Source organism: Macaca fascicularis, chromosome 2, assembly GCF_037993035.2.
Source record: "Macaca fascicularis isolate 582-1 chromosome 2, T2T-MFA8v1.1".
In the NCBI taxonomy this organism is placed as follows: Eukaryota; Metazoa; Chordata; class Mammalia; order Primates; family Cercopithecidae; genus Macaca; species Macaca fascicularis.
The window spans coordinates 44785883-44805262 of record NC_088376.1 but is presented as its reverse complement, the minus strand read 5'-3'; the positions used below and the strand labels follow the sequence as shown (position 1 = coordinate 44805262).

General features: G+C 39.8%; 1 protein-coding gene across 50 annotated transcripts in view; it reads left to right on the top strand.

The window, feature by feature from the left end:
* TFDP2 (transcription factor Dp-2) overlaps nucleotides 1-19380 on the top strand; it is a 195937-nt gene that overhangs the window by 160562 nt on the left and 15995 nt on the right. For 20 of the 50 annotated variants that reach the window (XM_074031208.1, XM_074031198.1, XM_005545972.5 and 17 more), the window contains 3 exons: nucleotides 11755-11917; nucleotides 14481-14627; nucleotides 18589-18657. In XM_074031208.1, coding sequence (XP_073887309.1) covers nucleotides 11755-11917; nucleotides 14481-14627; nucleotides 18589-18657 — 379 coding nt within the window. Of the gene's footprint in view, nucleotides 1-9369; nucleotides 9415-11754; nucleotides 11918-14480; nucleotides 14628-18588; nucleotides 18658-19380 lie in introns of all 50 variants that reach the window. The other 30 variants (XM_065540054.2, XM_074031204.1, XM_005545974.4 and 27 more) reach the window with 4 other exon arrangements.

Below are 19380 nucleotides of genomic sequence, written 5' to 3'. Positions count from 1 at the left end.
CCAGATATTAAAACATGAAAACAGAATTTTTGTTTTAATGAAATAACTTGGCAGCAGTCTAGTGCTGCAAAGAATAGCTGGGATCATCTTATTTGAAGGTATCAGAAATCTACTGAGGCAGTGAGAACTAGAGGGGCTAAAACTAGAGCAGGAAGAACCTCGGAAAGATGAGAGACTTCCACAGTAGCTTTTAGATATGGGGTTGTTTGCCGTTTGTGGGCAGGAGCCTGAGAATCTAGGGTTTTGTACAAAATAAAGGAGAAAAATTTTATGATCAGTTGATACAGAAAACACTTGACTTGATTAAACTTTATTCATTATGGTAAGTGTCAAACTAGTAATAGAAGGGAACTTAGTGTGTTAAAGACAATTGGCAAAAACTAACAGCAGGCCAGGCACGGTGGCTCACGCCTAGCATCCCAGCACTTTGGGAGGCCAACACAGGCAATTCTCTTGCTCTCAATAATTCAAGACCAGCCTGAGCAACATGGGAAAACCCCATCTCTAGAAAAAATACAAATACCGCCCCCAGCCGAGAAGAATGTCTTAAAAAAAAAAAAAAAAACAACACAGGCCAGGTGCAGTGGCTCATGCCTGTAATCCCGACACTTTGGGAGGCTGAGGTGGGTGGATCACCTGAACTCAGGAGTTCAACACCAGCCTGGGCAACACGGTGGAACCCCATCTCTACTAAAAATACAAAAAATTAGCCGGATGTGGCAGGACGCGCCTGTAGTCCCAGCTCGGGAGACTGAGGCAGGAGAATCGCCGGAACCTGGAGGCAAAGGCTGCAGTGAGCCGAGATCGCACCACTGTACTCCAGCCTGGGTGACAGAGCGAGACTCTGGCTAAACACACACACGCGCGCTTTCTGGCTAAACACACACACACACCTGACAGCAAACATTACATTTAGTAGTGAATAAAAAGTTTTCAATTTGGCATAAGAAACAAGGAGGATCCCTAGTTAATCACCACTTCTATTCAGTATTGTAGTGGAAATCCTTGCTAGTGCCGTAAGCCAAGAAACAAAATGGAAAGCCTTAACAAAAGAATTGTAAATGAAGAAATAAAATGGCACCATTTGCAGGTGATGTGATTGTATCCCAAGAAAACCCAAAAGAATCTACAGACAAATTATGAGAAAAATGAATTTAGCAAGGTTGCTGGATATAAGGGCATATAAAAATTGGCCGGGCGCGGTGGCTCAAGCCTGTAATCCCAGCACTTTGGGAGGCCGAGACGGGCGGATCACGAGGTCAGGAGATCGAGACCATCCTGGCGAACACGGTGAAACCCCGTCTCTACTAAAAAATACAAAAAACTAGCCGGGCGAGGTGGCGGGCGCCTGTAGTCCCAGCTACTCGGGAGGCTGAGGCAGGAGAATGGCGTAAATCCGGGAGGCGGAGCTTGCAGTGATCTGAGATCCGGCCACTGCACTCCAGCCCGGACGACAGAGCCAGACTCCGTCTCAAAAAAAAAAAAAAAATGAACAGAATTTTTTTATTCTAGCAAAAAATACAAGCCAGTAAACATTGAAAAGTGTTTATCAGCATTAATCATTAGAAAAATGCAAATGAAAACCACAATGCAATACCACTTTATATCCATCAGAATGGCTACAATGAAAAGGATAGACAGTGCTAAGTTTGGCAAGGATATGAAGCATCTAGAATGCTCATACACTGCTGATGGCAGGTTAAATTGATACAGTCATTTTGGGAGTTAGCAGTATCTGCTGAAGTTGAATATAAACATACCCTGTAACTCATCAATTCGGTTCTTTGCATGTACTCAACAGAAATTTGTGCACACATTCACCAAAAACGTGTACAAGAGAGTTTATAGAAGCACTATTAGCCTCCAACTAGAAACAAACCAAATGCCCATCTGCAGAATGGATGAATGGATTGCAATGTATTCATACAATGAAATGAATGAAATACAGTCACATGAAAAGTGTGATGAATCTCTTAAATAGTGTCAGATACAAAAGAATACATACTATATGATTTTAATTTAAAGTTCAAAATAGGTAAAACTATAATAGAAGTCATGGTAACAGATATTCTTGAGGTGTTGGGTTTGGGTGGAACTATAACTAGAAAGAGACACTTAACACAGATGGTTTGTGTACTTTTCTTTATGTGTTATATATGTCAATGAAAATTTACATTTAAAAACTCAGGGAGAAGTTAAACACTATAGCCAGGTAAGTCTCAACATCTAGACTGTAAGCCACTAAATGATGGGACAGGACTACATAAGAAGAAAAGGAAAGTTTTCTTCCTTATGTTGTGGGCTCCTGCAGTGTTTTCCTACCCATCTTTTATAGACTAAGCTCAATCACAATAATCAGTTTTACAGCAGTGATTTCAACCCTGTCAAACCCAGGATCCCCCCTTTTTTTTCTTTGAGACAGAGTCTTGCTGTGTTGCCCAAGCTGGAATGCAGTGGTGCCATCTTGGCTCACTGCAACCTCTGCCGCCTGGGCTCAAGCGATTCTTGTGCCTCAGCCTCCGTAGTAGCTGGGATTACAAGCACATGCCACCACACCTGGCTAAGTTTTGTGTGTGTGTGTGTGTGTGTGTGTATAGATATATATTTTTTATATATATATTTATATTTATATGCATGTATATATATATTTTTTGAGATGGAGTTTCCCTCTGGTTGCCCAAGCTGGAGTGCAATGGTGCAATCTCTGCTCACTGCAACCTCTGCCTCCCGCGTTCAAGCAATTCTCCTGCCTCAGCCTCCCAAGTAGCTGGGATTACAGGTGTATACCACCACACCCGGCTAATTTTTTGTATTTTTAGTAGAGACGGGGTTTCACCAGGTTAGCCAGGCTGGTCTCAAACTCCTGACCTCAGGTGATCCGCCCACCTCAGCCTCCCAAAGTGCTGGGCTTACAGGAGTGAGTCACTGCACCCGGCTTTTGTATTTTTAGTAGAGTCAGGGTTTCACCACGTTGCCCAAGCTGGTTTTGAACTCCTGACTTCTACTTACCTCAGCCTCCCAAAGTGCTGGTGTTACAGGTGTGAGCCACCATGCCCAGCCCAGGATCCCTTTCTATATAAAATACTTTATAATGTTTCTTTTATTACCTAAATGAAATTATAGGTAAAAATATAACTTACCTATATGCTTAAATTTTTTTTTAAGTCTAAAGTCTTAAGTATATAGAAAGGAAAAACAAAAGGAGAGTAGTCCTAAGCAGAAATACATAGATGTGGTTGGTATACTGTTAGTGGTCCAGAACTCTTTGTTCCTAGTCCACGTTACAGAAATTGAAGTCCAGACACCTTTATAGCAATTTGATGTTGATTTAAGCACGATGGATAGAAATTTTGATGAAATTTTTGTTAAAATTTAAATTTTATCTATTTAAAATTTCTGAGTTTTAAAATTTAGCTAGAATTTTAGCTCTGTCGGCCGGGCATGGTGGCTTACACCTGTAACCCCAGTACTTTGGGAGGCCGAGGTGGGCGGATCACCAGAGATCAGAAGTTCAAGACCAGCCTGGCCAACATGGTGAAACCCCATCTCTACAAAAATTAGCCTGGCATGATGGTGTTGGCAGGTGCTTGTAATTCTAGTTACTCGGGAGACTGAGCCAGGAGAATTGCTTGAACCTGGGAGGCAGACGTTGCAGTGAGCGGAGATTGCGCCATTGCACTCCAGCCTGGGCGACAGAGCCAGTCTCTGTCTCAAAAAAAAAGGAAAGAAAGAAAGAAAAGAATGTTAGCACTGTCAAACTAACATGGTAAGCTCTCTGTGGTACAAACAGTTCACTAGTGATGCACAGGAGGACCATATTACAGCATGTGACTATTTTTCCACAGCTTTGTTGATATATAATTCGTATACTATACAATTCATTCATTCAAAATGTACAACTCATTGGCTAGGCATATTAACAGAATTGTGCAACCATCACAACAATCAATTTTTAGAATATTTTCATCACCCCTGAGAAAAAAACCTGGCACCCTTTAGCTATAACCTCTCAAACCCCTCATCCCTCCCACTCTTAGACAACCACTACTCTACTTTCTGTCTGTAGATTTGCCTATTCTGAATATTTCATATAAATGGAAACATACAATATGTGGTCCTTTATGACTGGCTTCTTTCAGTAAGCATGTTTTTAAGGTTTATCCGTGTTGTGACATAGACATTCCTTTTTATTCCTAAATAATATTCTATTGTATGAATGTGCCACATTTTACTTATTTGTGCACTAATTGATGGACAATTGGGTTGTTTTCACTTTTTGCCTATTACGAATGATGCTGCTGTGAACATTTGTTAGGGTTTTGTATGGATGTAAGTTTTCATTTCCCTTGGGTGTATACCTAGGAATGGAATTGCTGGGTCATACAGTTACTCTTTGTTTATCCCTTTTGAGTATGGCTAGACTGTTTTCCAAAGTGGCTGTACCGTTTTACATTCCCATAAGCCATGTATGAGTATTCCAGTTTCTCCACGTTTTTGCTAACACTTCTTGTGAAATGGTACCTCATTAATAAAAATTAACTCAAAGCATTTTGATTTGCATTCTTTGTATATCCTAGATAGAAATCCCTTATTAAATACATGATTTGCAGAGTTTTTCTCCTATCTGTGAATTGACCTTTCACATTCTTAATGGTGACTTTTGAGGCACAAATGTTTTTGATTTTGATGTTTAATTTATTTATTTTTTTCTTGTGTTACTTATGCTTTTGGTGTCATATATCTAAAACATCTTTGTCTAATCCAAGGTCACAAAGACTTAACATGTATGTTTTCTTCTAAGTGTTTGATAGGTTTAGCTCCTACATTTAGGTTTTTGCTTTAATTTTTATTAAGGTTAATTTATCAAATGTAACCCAGAAGCATACAGAAAATCTATGAAGAAAAAATAGGTGGTTTTTTTTCTTTTTTCTTTTTTTTTTTTTTTTTTTTTTGAGACGGAGTCTCGCTCTGTCGCCGAGGCTGGAGTGCAGTGGCCAGATCTCAGCTCACTGCAAGCTCCGCCTCCCGGGTTCGCGCCATTCTCCTGCCTCAGCCTCCCGAGTAGCTAGGACTATAGGCGCTGCCACCTCGCCTGGCTAGTTTTTTGTATTTTTTAGTAGAGACGGGGTTTCACCGTGTTCGCCAGGATGGTCTCGATCTCCTGACCTCGTGATCCGCCCGTCTCGGCCTCCCAAAGTGCTGGGATTACAGGCTTGAGCCACCGCACCCGGCCTTTTTTTTTTTTGAGACAGCATCTTGCTCTGTCACCCAAGCTGAAGTGCAGTGGCTCAACTATCGCTCACTACAGCCTCAACCACCTAGGCACAAGCAATCCTTCTGCCTCAGCCTCCTGAGTGCTGGCATACATACACCACCACACCTGGCTAATTTTTACATTTTTGGTAGAGATGAGGTCTCACTGTTGCCCAGGCTGGTCTTGAACTGCTGGGCTCAGGAGATCTGCCTGCCTCGGCTTCCCAAAGTGCTTAGATCATAGGCTGTGCTTGGCCAGAATAGGGATTTTTGACATTTATTTTTATAACATTTTTACACTTATTTTAATTTTTCAAACAAGCCTGGGTTTATTATTTAAAATTATTAGCTAAATTAGAAAAGTAAACTTTTATTTTAATCCTCATTTTCTAATGGTGATATAAGCATCCTGAACTATTTTTTTCAAGAAAAAGCATACCTTTTCTGAAGGTGGCAGCAGTAGTAGTTAACCAGATGTGACAATGGAAGTAATTTAAAGAATGAAGAACAGGCTACTCTGGGCACATTACCTATGGGGTAGTCCTGCTCCACAAGGAGCAATGTAAAAAAAAAAAAGAACAGTAAAATGAATACAATAGAGTTTGTATTAGTTTTGCTCAGAAACATGACCCCCTCTCATATTGAATTTGGTTTTGTAGCCATAATTGATGATGAAACACGTAACATAATGCATAAACTACAGCATCTTATTTGCAGAAATATACAGCTAATGAAGCCATGAAATCAAAACTTAAGCATAAAAGACAGCAAAACAAGTCAGTTCAAGAGCAAAAGAACTATGGAGAAATAATAAATTGTTGGGCAACTGTCACCACTATCCATCTCCAGAACTTTTTCATCATCCTGTATTGAAACTCTGTCCCCATGAAGCAACAACACTACATTTCCCACTCTCCCACAGTCCCTCTGTTCTACTTTCTGACTATGATTTTGACTATAATTTGATTTCATATAAGTGAAATCATACAATATCTTTTTTTTTTTTTTTTTTTTTTTTGAGATGGAGTCTCGCTCTGTCACCAGGCGCGTACAGTGGTGTGATCTTGGCTCACTACAACCTCCGCCTCCCAGGTTCAAGTGATTCTCCTGCCTCAGCCTCCCAAGTAGCTGAGACTACAGGCACGCGCCACGACGCCAGCTAATTTTTGTATTTTTAGTAAGCGGGGTTTCACCACATTGGCCAGGATGGTCTTGATCTCTTGACCTTGTGATCTGCCTGCCTCAGCCTCCCAAAGTGCTGAGATTACAGATGTGAGCCACCATGCCCAGGCAATATTTATCTTCTTATGTCTGGCTTATGTCACTTATGTCTTCACGGTTCATCTGTAGTGTAGCATATATTAGAATTTTATTCCTTTTTAAGGCTGAATGTATTTCATTATATGTAAATACCACATTTTATCTCTTTATCCATTGGTGGGCAGTTGGGTTGCTTCCACATTTTAACTCTTGTGAATAATGGTGCTATGAACATGGGTGTACAAATATCTGTTGAGTTCCTGCTTTCAGATTCATCTGGGTATATACCCAGAAGTAGAATTACTGGATCATATGGTAATTCTATGTTTACTTTTTTGAGAAATTGCCGTATTGTTTTCCACAGTGGCTGTATCATTTTGTATTTCCACCACCAGTGTATAATGGATGCAGTTTCTCTACATCCTCTCCAACACTTTCTCATTTTCAGTTTTTGTTTCTTTAATAGCCATTCTAATGGGTATGAAGTAGCATCTCATTATGGTTTTGATTTACATTTCTCTAATGATGAGTGATGTTGAGCATCTTTTCATGCACTTTTTGGCCATTTGTATATCTTCTTTGAATAAATGACTATTAAGTCTTTTGGCATTTTTTTTTTCTTCTTCTTGAGACAGAGTCTTACTCCTAGGCTGCAGTGCAGTGGCATGGACTGTAACCTCCGCCTCCCAGGTTCAAGTGATTCTCATGCCGCAGCCTCCCGTGTAGCTGGGATTACAGATGTGTACCACCACGCCCAGCTTGTGTGTGTGTGTGTGTGTGTGTGTGTGTGTGTGTGTGGAGATGGGGTTTCACCATGTTGGCCAGGCTGGTCTCAAACTCCTGACATCAAGTGATCCCCTTGCCTTGGCCTCCCAAAGTGCTGGGATTACAGGCATGAGCCACGGCACCTGGCCCTTTGCCCATTTTTGAATTGAGTTGTTTGGTTTCTTGTTGTTGTAGTTCTTTATATAGCCTTTTGCCTTTTAGTGTTCTTTAACTAGAGACATTTTTTGCTTAACTTTCAAAGTGGCTTACTGGATTGGTTGTAGGACCAAATCTCTCATTTGTGTATGGCAGGTGTTGACTCTTCTAACCTCCTTTGTTGAATTTTAGTGTTGATGTTAAGGCATGATATTCTATTAACCTTCCAAATAATGAGCTTAATTTATTGATTCAGCCATTGTTGAATGGTGCCCTCTGGTTTTATATTGCTTATGAAAATTCTGGCAGCTCGTGAAGGGGATAAAATCACTTGTAGTATACCTAGTGTACCATATGTTATATGCATTTCATCCTCACAACTTATGAGATGGGTATTCTGCATTTTTCAGATGAAGTACTGTGGATCAGAGTTAAATGGAGTAAACTGCTCAAAATATGTATCTGATAGTTTACTAATGTGATATTTAACCAAGTTTTCTTCAAGTTTATTATTAATTTATGCACTGAACTGATTTTATAAAACTGTCACATGTAGGCTTGTATCTACTTTTTAAGAGTATAGCCATCACCATTTCATAATAGTTTTTAAAATTGTAGTTGTTCCTACTTAAGGACTATGTTTAATTTCTTCCTTTAAATATTATCCAGGTATGACTACAAATATTATCCAGGTTATGACTATAGAGAGCCAATTAGCCAAGTGATTGCGTGAAATCACCTTATCTTATTGCTGCCTTTAACATAGCTATATAATCCCATACACAACATTATTGCTGCCCAATAGAAATTTTAAAAGAAAATAAATATTTGAAGTTAATTTTAATATTTTTAATTTAATCCAGTATATCCAAAATATTGTATTTCAATGTGTAATTAAATATAAAAATCACTAGTGAGGTATTTTACATTCATTCCTTATATTAAGTATTTAAAATCCAGTGTGTTAAACTTACGACACATCTCAATTCACCCTTCCCACATTTCAAGTACTCAGTAGCCACATGTGAGTTGTGCCTAGGGGTATTAGACAGTGCTGATTAGGAGGTTTAAAATGCAACTCATAAATTTAATTCATCTCTTTGATCTCAGTAAATGACCCTTCTTTCTAGAGGTCATTGTACTATTCCTCTCTTCCTTACCCTCGACTTCAGACAATTTTATTGACTTTTGTCTTTTAAATTTTGTAAATCCATCTTTTTGTCTCCTGCCCTACCACTACCTCAGTTTGGAGATTCATATTCTCTTACGTGGACTATTGCAGTACCCTCTCAATTGGTCTTGCTATCTCTGCTTGTGCCTCATAAATTTCACTTCTGCTGTTATTAATTCTGATCCCCAAATCTTCTGCTTTGCAGTGAGAATGTCTGCCTAACTGAAAATCTCACCATTCTACTCCCCTACTTAATACTTTTCAGTATATTTTAGTGATTTCACATTATTTCAAATAAGTAGTCTGTGAGGTAAGATACCTATACCATCCTACACTATCACAAGGGATGCATACACAATTCTTTGGGAATGTAGGAAAAAGAAAGTAGATACCCTTTTCTCATATTCCTTTTAAAACTGCATATTTAGTATCTGTTTCTATGTACGTAACATAGAACATGTAAATTATTTATCAATAAATATATTCGCAGTCCCACATCACTCAGTGAGGGGATATGTTCTGAGAAATGCTTCATTAGGCGATTTCATTGCTGTGTGAACATCATCAACTGTACCTACCCAAACCCAGGGTGGTATAGCCTATTGCCCCTGGGCTGCAAATCTGCCCGGCATGTTACTGGTTTGAATACTATAGGTAATTGTAATACAGTGATAAGTATTTGTGTATTTAAACATACCTAAACATAGAAAAGGTAGAGTAAAAATACCTTGTAAAAGATTTTTTTTAATGATACACCTTTATAGGGCACTTTTCATGAATGGAGCTTGCAGGACTGGAAGTTGCTCTGGGTGAGTCAGTGAGTGGTGAGTGAATGTGAAGGCCTAGGACTTTACTGCACACTACTTTAGACTTTATAATCACTGTATACTTACGCTACACTAATTTATTTTAAAAAGATTTTTTCTTCTTCAATAATAAGTTGACCTTAGCTTACTATAACTTTTTTACTTCATAAACTTTTTAATATTCTCAAACTGTTTTAATCTTGTAATAATACTTGACTTAAAATGCAGACAATATTGGCTGGGAGCAGTGGCTCACACTTGTAATCCCAGCACTTTGGGAGGCCAAGGCAGATGGATCACTTGAGGTCAGGAGTTTGAAACCAGCCTGACCAACATGGTGAAACCCCATCTCTACTAAAACTACAAAAATTAGCCAGTCATGGGGATAGGCGCTTGTAATGCCAGCTACTCAGGAGGCTGAGGCAGGAGAATCGCTTGAAGCCGGGATTCTCAGTGAGCTGAGGTCGCACCACTGCACTCCAGCCTAGGGGATAGAGTGAGACTCTTTTAAAAAAAAAAAAAAAAAAAAAACATATTAATGGGTCCAAAAATACACTTAGATAGAATGAATAATATCTAGTATTTGGTAGTACAATAGGATGCTGTAGTTAACAACAATTGATTGTATATTTTAAGTAACTAGAGGAAAGGAATTGGAATGTTCCTAATACAAAGAAACAAAAAAGGCTTGAGATGATGGATACCCCGATTACCCTGATTAATCATTACACATTGTACAGCTGTACAAAAATATTTTCTTTATATCCTTAATTTTTTTTTTTTTTTAACTTTTGAAACTTTTTTGTTGAACACTGAGATGTGGCTGGGCAGGGTGGCTCACACTTATAACCCAACACTTTGGGAGGCTGAGATGGGAGGGATCACTTGAGGTCAGGAGTTCAAGAGCAGCCTGGGCAACATAACGAGACCCTGTCTCTACAAAAAAGAAAAGAAATTAGCCAGGCATGGTGACATGCACCTGTAATTCTAACTACTTGGAAGGTTGAGGTGGAAGGATCACTTGAGCACAGGAGGTTTAGGCTGCAGTGAGCCATGATGGCACCACTGCACTCTAGCCCAGGCAACAGAGTGAGACCCTGAATCCAAAGAAACCCCCCAAAACAGAAAACTGAGACAGGGGCCAGGCGCAGTGGCTCACGCCTGTAATCCCAGCACTTTGGGGGGCCAAGGCGGGTGGATCACCTGAGGTCAGGAGTTCTAGAACAGCTTGGCCAACATGATGAAACCCTGTCTCTACTAAAAATACAAAAATGAGCCAGGTGTGGTGGCGCACACCTGTAATCCCAGCTACTGGGGAGGCTGAGGCAGGAGAATCGCTTGAACCTGGGATGCAGAGGTTGCAGTGAGTAGAGATCACGCCACTGTACTCCAGCCTAGGGGATAGGGTGAGACTCTCTCTCCAAAAAAGAAAAGAAAACTGAGACACACTATCCTAGGCCTACAGGGAGGTCAAGATCATCAATATCACTGTCCCCTACCTCCACATCTTGTCCCACTGGAAGGTCTTTAGGGGCAGTAACACACATGGAGCTGTCATCTCCTGTGATAACAATGCATTCTTCTGGATACCTCCTGAAGGATTGCCCGAGGCTTTTTACAGTTAACTTTTAATTTATAATTTGAAGAAGTACGCTCTAAAATGATGAAAAGTATAGTTTAGTAAATACAGAAACCAGTAACATAGTCATTTATTATCAAGTATTATGTACTGTCCATAATTGCATTTGCTAGACTTTTATAGGACTGGCAGAGCAGTAGGTTTGTTTGCCAGCATCACCACAAACATGTGAGTATTGCATCATGCTATGGCATTATGATAGTTACTACCTCACTAGGCAATGAGAATTTTTCAATTCCATTGTAATCTTATTGGACTACTGTTGTATATGCGGCCCGTCATTGACTGAAATGTCCTTCTGTGGCAAATGACTGTAGTTTTAATTTCAGTAAAAAACCTATAATCTACATAGAATACGAAAAGATAAGTATGTTAGCTATACAAGGGCAAAGTTTTTGTGTTTTTTCACTGACTTATTCTCAGTGTCAATAACAGTATCTGGCATAGAATAGTAACTGGTCAATAAATATTTGTTGAATAAATAAATAAATGATGTGCATAGAAAAACACTCTAACTTCATACTTTATTAGGCCTTTAAGGCAAAAAGTAAGTTTAAGTAAACATTTTCTCATCTCTATTCAATTTAAATTTTTGACACCCGAAGTAAAAGTTAAATTACTGTCTTCTTGAATTATCTTACAGAGATTTGTAAAGGAAGTCTCTAATATGTATAATGGAGTAAAAAAACTTTTTTCCCTTCTAGTAAACGAAGCAAAAAAGGAGATAAAAATGGGAAAGGCTTGAGACACTTTTCAATGAAGGTGTGTGAGAAAGTTCAACGAAAAGGTACAACATCATACAATGAAGTCGCTGATGAGCTGGTGTCAGAGTTCACCAATTCAAATAACCATTTGGCTGCTGATTCGGTAGGTAGATCATGAACCTGACATTGATTTTGATGGATGATGGTATCTCTTTGTGTTATCTTTGTTATAGATTTGAGGAATCAGGTAAGCTAGATGAACGATTATACTTGAGGGTTTCATCCTTTATTTTGGGGGATTTTTTGTTGTTGTTGAGTTTTATTTTGGAGGGAATTCTTTTTTTTTTAGATGGATCCTCGCTCTGTCGCCCACGCTGGAGTTCAGTGGTGCGATCTTGGCTCACTGCAACCTCTGCCTCCCAGGTTCAAGCTCTTCTTGTGCCTCAGCCTCCCGCGTAGCTGGGATTACAGGCGCACACCACCATTCGCAGCTAATTTTTGTACTTTTAGTAGAGACAGGGTTTCACCATGTTGGCTAGGCTGGTCTCAAACTCCTGACCTCAGGTGATCCACCTGCCTCGGCCTTCCAAAGTGCCGGGATTACAGGCGTGAGCCACTGCACCTGGCCTTAGTTGCATTTTTTTGTTTTAACATTTAAAAAATATTTGGCATGGTGGCTCACGCCTGTAATCCCAGCACTTTGGGAGACTGAGGTGGGCGGATCACGAGGTCAGGAGATCGACACCATCCTGGCTAACACTGTGAAACCCTGTTTCTACTAAAAATACAAAAAAATAGCCAGGCATGGTGGCACGTTCCTGTAATCCCAGCTACTCAGGAGGCTGAGGCAGGAGAATTGCTTGAACCTGGGAGGCAAACGTTGCAGTGAGCCAAGATCTCACCACTGCACTACAGCCTGGGCAACAGAGCAAGACTCTGTCTCGGAAAAATAATAATAATAACATTATTATTATTACAGTTATTTTTATTACTTTAAATAAATATTGTGCTGAACCCTTTATTATTATTTAATCTGCTTTGAATAACATCCATATCCCTTCCAATATCAAAAAGAGGAAATTGGCATACCTACCACATTGCCTCCTCCCAGGACTTGTTGTTACAGGATCATTGTTTCTGCAGGGTCAACATTTCTTTTTTTTTTTTTGAGACAGAGTCTAGCTTTGTCACCCAGACTGGAGTGCAGTGGCACAATCTTGACTCACTGCAACCTCCGTCTCCTGGATTCAAGAGATTTTCCTGCCTCAGCCTCCCAGGTAGCTGGGATTACAGGCATGTGCCACCACGCCCAGCTTAGTTTTGTATTTTTTAGTAGAGATGGGGTTTTGCCATGTTGGCCAGACTGGTCTTGAACTCCTGACCTCAGGTGATCCGCCCGCCTCAGCCTCTCAAAGTGGTGGGATTACAAGCATTGTCAAGATTTCTAATCATTGTCAAGATTTCTAATCATTGTCAAGATTTCTAATATCTATTGATGTTATTGTCAAGATTTCTTGCCTATTGTCAAGATTTCTAATATTTACATTCAGTTCTATAACTTAAATCCCCCACTTACTTAGATCTAGTTTTATATTTAGGTGGATTCAGTGTTCTCCACCATCCTTTATTATCATTGCATTTCCTGAGGACCTTGTTCCACGTTGTAAACCAACATGGTTTCCTTCATTGAGTAAGTCTTTCTATCAAAAAAAATAGAAGAAAAAGGCCAGGTGGGTGACTCACGCCTGTAATCCCAGCACTTTGGGAGGTCAAGGCGGGCAGATCACGAGGTCAGGAATTTGAGATCAGCCTGGCCAATATGGTGAAACCCCGTCTCTACTAAAAATACAAAAATTAGCTGGGTGCAGTGGCACGCGCCTGTAGTCTCAGCTACTCAGGAGGCTGAGACAGAAGAGTCACTTGAACCTGGTAAGTGGAGGTTGCAGTGAGCTGAGATCGCGCCACTGTACTCCAGCCCGGGCAACAGACCGAGACGCTGTCTCAAAAAAAAAAGAAGAAAAATGGTCAACTGAACTGAATGAACAGTGTCCATTGTCATATAGAGGATTATATTTTGGTGCAAGTTCCTAATCTCATTGTAGATTGGAGACAATTTGCAGATCAACAGTGGTCAAGGAACACATTTTGAGAAGCACAGTTTTACCCAGAACTTGAATAAATGTCCTTGATTTTTTTAAGTCTAAAATCCTCCCAGATAATGCAAGGGCTTAGAACACTTTACCTCCAATATGTTTTTCTGTTAATATATACTATTTATTGTCATGTATATTAATTAAGTTCTGTATTTATTCTAGCCTCCATAAGACATTATTATTGTTTTATACAGTGAAAATTGAGATTTACCCACATATTTACCTTTTGGATTGGTCTTCATTCTATCCTACATCTCTAAGCTCCCATCTTAGATGATATTTCTTCTACCTGAAGAAATCCCTTTAGTATATTTCAGTGTAGATCTGCAGGTAACATGATCTTTATTTTTAAGATTATTTTGTTTTATATTGTTTGAAAGTATTTCTATTTCATCTTTAATTTTGAAGGATATTTTCACGGAATATAGAATTCTTTTGGATGTCTTTGTCAGTTTGCTAAATAAAAAAATAGAATCCTTCCAGCACTTTGAAGACGTAATATTAATTTGACATATTAATATCATGTGACTGTATCTTAACCCTTAATTATCACTCAATGAAAATGTTTTTTAGCAGGCTTACGATCAGAAAAACATTAGGCGAAGAGTTTATGATGCTTTAAATGTGCTAATGGCAATGAACATAATTTCAAAGGAAAAAAAAGAAATCAAGTGGATTGGCCTGCCTACCAATTCTGCTCAGGAATGTCAGAATCTGGAGGTAAGTGAGAAAATCTGTTTATGAATAGCTTTTTGTATTATTTTACATCAGAGGCATTTTAATTTAAAAATGTAATTGTAATATAAAATATTTCCAATTTTTCATGTATACTATGTCATTTTTTAACAGACTGTAGAATTTTAGAATTGGAAGGTGCCTTATAGGTATAGTCTACAGTTTAATTTGTAAATGATGAAACTGAGGGATATAAAAGTTAAATAACAGTTTGATTTTACTGTTTCTTAGAGAAGATTTTTATTTCATTCTAAGTTAATTCTGAGCACTCTACTAATAAACTTTTGGTGAAATGGTATCTTATTTGATAAGATGCTTGCTGTATGTATCCAAAAAAAAAAAAAAGGATCAAGCTGGCTGTTGATTTCCTTTATTGGTTACACAATATTCTGAATATAGCTGTGAAAGTCAGACTTTTGCATTTGACTTTAGAAATAATAGCAACAGAATGAATAGTGTTTCGTTTGTGTCTTTACCAGAATGAATAGAATTTTGGAATTATGTATGCAGAAGCATTTTAAGTTCTGTTAACTTTAAGCATTATAGAAAATTCTTTCTACATGAGCATGTTCCCTGACATACTGTTTCTAAATTGACATGACATAATTTTACTACCATGACCATAAATGGAATAAACTGAGGTTAAATACGGCTTTGGGGCCAGGCGCAGTGGCTCACGCCTATAATCCCAGCACTTTGGGAGGCCAAGGTGGGTGGATCACCTGAGGTCAGGAGTTCAAGCAGCCTGGCCAAAATGGTGAAACCCCATCTCTACTAAAAATACAAAAATTAGCCAGTGGCGGACGCCTGTGATCCCAGCCACTGGGAAGGCTGAGGCAGGAGAATCCTTTGAACCCGGGAGGCAGAGGTTACAGTGAACCAAGATGATGCCATTGCACTCCAGTCTAGGCGATAAGAGCAAGACTCCATCTTTAAAAAAATGTATATATATGTGTGTGTGTGTGTATATACATATAGCTTTGGGAGATAATTAAGATTGGTTTTCTGTTTTTCTCAGTCTTTTTTCTCCCCAGCAATTCAGTTATTTGGTATTATTATACTTATGGATGGAGAGAGAAACCAGATATTCATCAGAAGCTATATAATATTTTTCATATGCTACAGTGGAAATATCCTCCTTTTCTCGTTTTTCTTCCTTCTGATAGAGTGGAATTTGAGCATCATTTTCATGAGTAATATTGAGCTTATACTAAAGACTTACTAAGCAAAAAAACCTATTCACATCTACCTTGTGCTTAATCACAGGTTATACAAGGCAAATCTCTGAACCCAAGGAACTGTCATTCTAACTGGGGAGAAGAGAAATGTAAAAGAGTTAACCAAAAATGTGATTACTCCTATGAAAGAAATGTACAGATTCTCTGCAAAGAGGGATGGGGGAGGGCTTTACCAAGGAGATAATCCCAGAGCTCAGGCATGAGGTGGGAGTAGTTTGCCAAGTGGATACGGGTGGGGAGGGCCTTCCAGGCAGAGGCGCTGCATGGGCTGAGACAGGCGTGAGAAAGCTTGCCTGGAGCTGGGTGTGGCTAGGGAACAGGCATTTAGAAAGATGGATAGATATCTAAGTGTTAAGCAGTGGGGACCTGATCCTGTAAACAAAGGGAAGCAGTTGATAAATTACAAAGAGAAGGGTTGATAGGATGTTTTTTGAAGGATCACTCTGCCAGTGGGTTGGAAGTAAAATTAACAGGTAGGGAAGGAAATGGAATGGAGGAGGGGGATTAGAGATGGTCTGAGTTAACAGCAGTGGCCATGAGATTGGAGAGGTGTTATAGAGGTAGAATCGGTGTGGCTTGACCTAGTTGGATGAGGGACAGATAAGGGGCCTTGCTTGTCAGAGCTTCTGATAAAGGGATGCTCCTACAACATCTTTTCCAATGTAGAACGCCACACAGATTTTACGTGAATCTTAAGTAATTTAAAAGTAAAACGTGGTGGATAGAGGAATCATGAATGGAAACTCCCTAGTATAAACTAGACTGGATGCGGAGCAAGTAAGAGATAATCTGCTGAAGCAGAAAAGAAAAATGTCTTATTTGATGATCGAAAGACAAAATTGTAACAAATTTAAAGATCTTAATTGTCTTTTATTTGTGATTCTAGAATCTGGCAACACCTCACTAGTAAGTAGAATGAGTGTTCCTATAAGCTGAGCAGAAGAGGTTGAACATTATTCAGTGTTTTAAAGATAGAGAAGCAGCAAAGGCAGATAGAGGCAGAAACAGATGAAAAAGCAGACTGGACATTTCAATGTCACTTTCCTTGTAAGGGTAAAACAGAGAAGACTCTCTTATGCCAGCTGCAACTGGCCTGTTTGGGTAGTTTACTATTCTGTCTTTCTCTCCTGATTTCCTAGGTCAGATAAACAACTTAGTTTTGGCCTGGTGGCATGGAACTTCAGCATGAGTGACTCCATTTTAGTTTGGTCTGTTGGGGCCTAGTGCAGGAGCTCAGTCCAAACCAATGGGCTCCTGTAAATTTTCTTTCTTTTTTTTTTTTTTGTTTTGAGTTGGAGTTTTGCTCTGTCACCCAGGCTGGAGTTCAATGGCACGATCTTTGTCAGCTCCTGCAACCTCCACCTCCCAGGTTCAAGCAATTCTCCTGCCTCAGCCTCCCAAGTAGATGGGATTACTGGTGCCTGCCACTATGCCTGGCTAATTTTTTTTTTTTTTTTTTTTTTTTTTTTTTTAGTAGAGACAAAGTTTCACTTTATGGGCCAGGCTGGTCTCTTGGCCAGGCTGCTCTCGAACTCCTGACCTCGTGATCCGCCCACCTTGGCCTCCCAAAGTACTGGGATTACAGGCGTGAGCCACCACTCCCGGCCATAAATTTTCTTAATAGATGTCTTTGGCTTTTGCCCAAGGAGACAGTGAGGAACTCAACTGCAAGGAAGTTCAGACCCTAAGTCTGTTTTCTTTAAGTAGTTATCAGATTGAGAAAAAAAAAGCAGTGGTTTGAAGCTGGAAAATTTGTCCAATAAGCATGTTTCTTTTTTTTTTTTTTTTTTTTGAGACAGGGTCTTGCTTTGTTGCCCAGGCTGGAGTGCAGTGGCGTGATCTCGGCTCACTGCAACCTCCACCTCCCGAGTTCAAGCAATTCTTGTGTCTCAGCCTCCCAATTAGCTGGGACTATAGGCGCGCGCCACTACACACGGCTTTTGTATTTTTTGTAGAGACGGGGTTTCGCCATGTTGGCCAGGCTGGTCTCAAACTCCTGATCTCAAGTGATTCTCCCACCTTGGCCTCCCAAAGTGCTGGGATTACAGGCGTGAGCCACTACGCCCAGCCTACCATGATGTGTGAGATATCTGTATGATCAGCTGTCCTCATTGAAGAGTCAGCTAAACTGAAATTGTAAATAAGATCTTGCCTTATTCTCAGAGGAGTAATATAACAAAGTAATTAATAATAGAGTCCCTGTAGCCAGAGGGTTTAGGTTCAAATCTTGACTCTTGCCATTCACTAGCTGCGTGACATTGGGTAGTTACTCAAGCCCTCTATGCCTCCATTTCCTTCGATGCAAAGTGGATAACAACAGGACTTAACTCATAAGGTTTTTGTGAAGATGAATTAAGATAATGTGTGTAAAATGCTTACTTTTGTGTTGGCAGATAGAGTAAGTATAAACTAAGTGGTACTATTACTTTGATTAGAACTTGAATAATAATTGCAACAAGTACTGCTAACAAGTATTCATTAAGTATATGATTTCATTTTTGATGACAGTTGCCACAGATCTGATGTTGTGCCTACTTGTTCACTCCAACCCCTGCCCCCTACAAAGATATGATTTGTCTTTATTCATATTGTTAAAATGGGTTGAGTTTCTCTAGGGAAAATGGTTATCTCAGAATAGGGACCTGGAAAGTGAATGATACTTTATACTCTACCTGTGTTCATATTATTTTGTAACCAATGTTTTAAAGATAGAGAAGCAGAGGCGGATAGAACGGATAAAGCAGAAGCGGGCCCAGTTGCAAGAACTTCTTCTACAGGTAAAGATGCCACGATGTTTTCATTACCTTCCCTATTTCTCCACTTCCTGCCTTTTGGAGTCAGTGTGTTTTCTAATTGTGGTGCCTCTGAGTAGTGTGTGGTGAGCCCACGGCAGAGCAGCCTCTCTTACCTCCTAGCTTGTTGCCATCCACGTGCTTTGCCTTAAGATGGTCCCATCTGTTGCCATCATCTTAGCTCCACAGCAGCTTCCCTGCCCTGTGTATGACTTACACCAGGCAGCAGTTCACCGTTGACACTCAGGCCTCTCCAAACATAAACTGTCAGGTGTCTTTTTGTGTTTGTTAGTTTTAACCCGAATTTGGAATATCCACTAGTGAAGCTAGTTAAATTTTATGTGCTTCAAGTACAGTAATCAAATCTGCCTGTAATACTTATCAGTAAATGACAGAATGGCATGACATAATTCAGTAAGATTTTTGTTGTTGTTGTTTTTTGAGACTGAGTCTCGCTCTTTCACCAGGCTGGAATGCAGTGGTGCGATCTTGGCTCACTGTAACCTCTGCCTCCTGGGTTGAAGCCATTCTCTGCCTCAGCCTCCCAAGTAGCTGGGATTACAGGTGCCCACCACCACGCCTGGCAAATTTTTTCGTATTTTTAGTAGAGATGGGGTTTCACCATCTTGGCCAGGCTAGTCTTGAATTCTTGGCCTTGTGATCCACCCGCCTCAGCCTCCCAAAGTGATGGGATTACAGACATGAGCC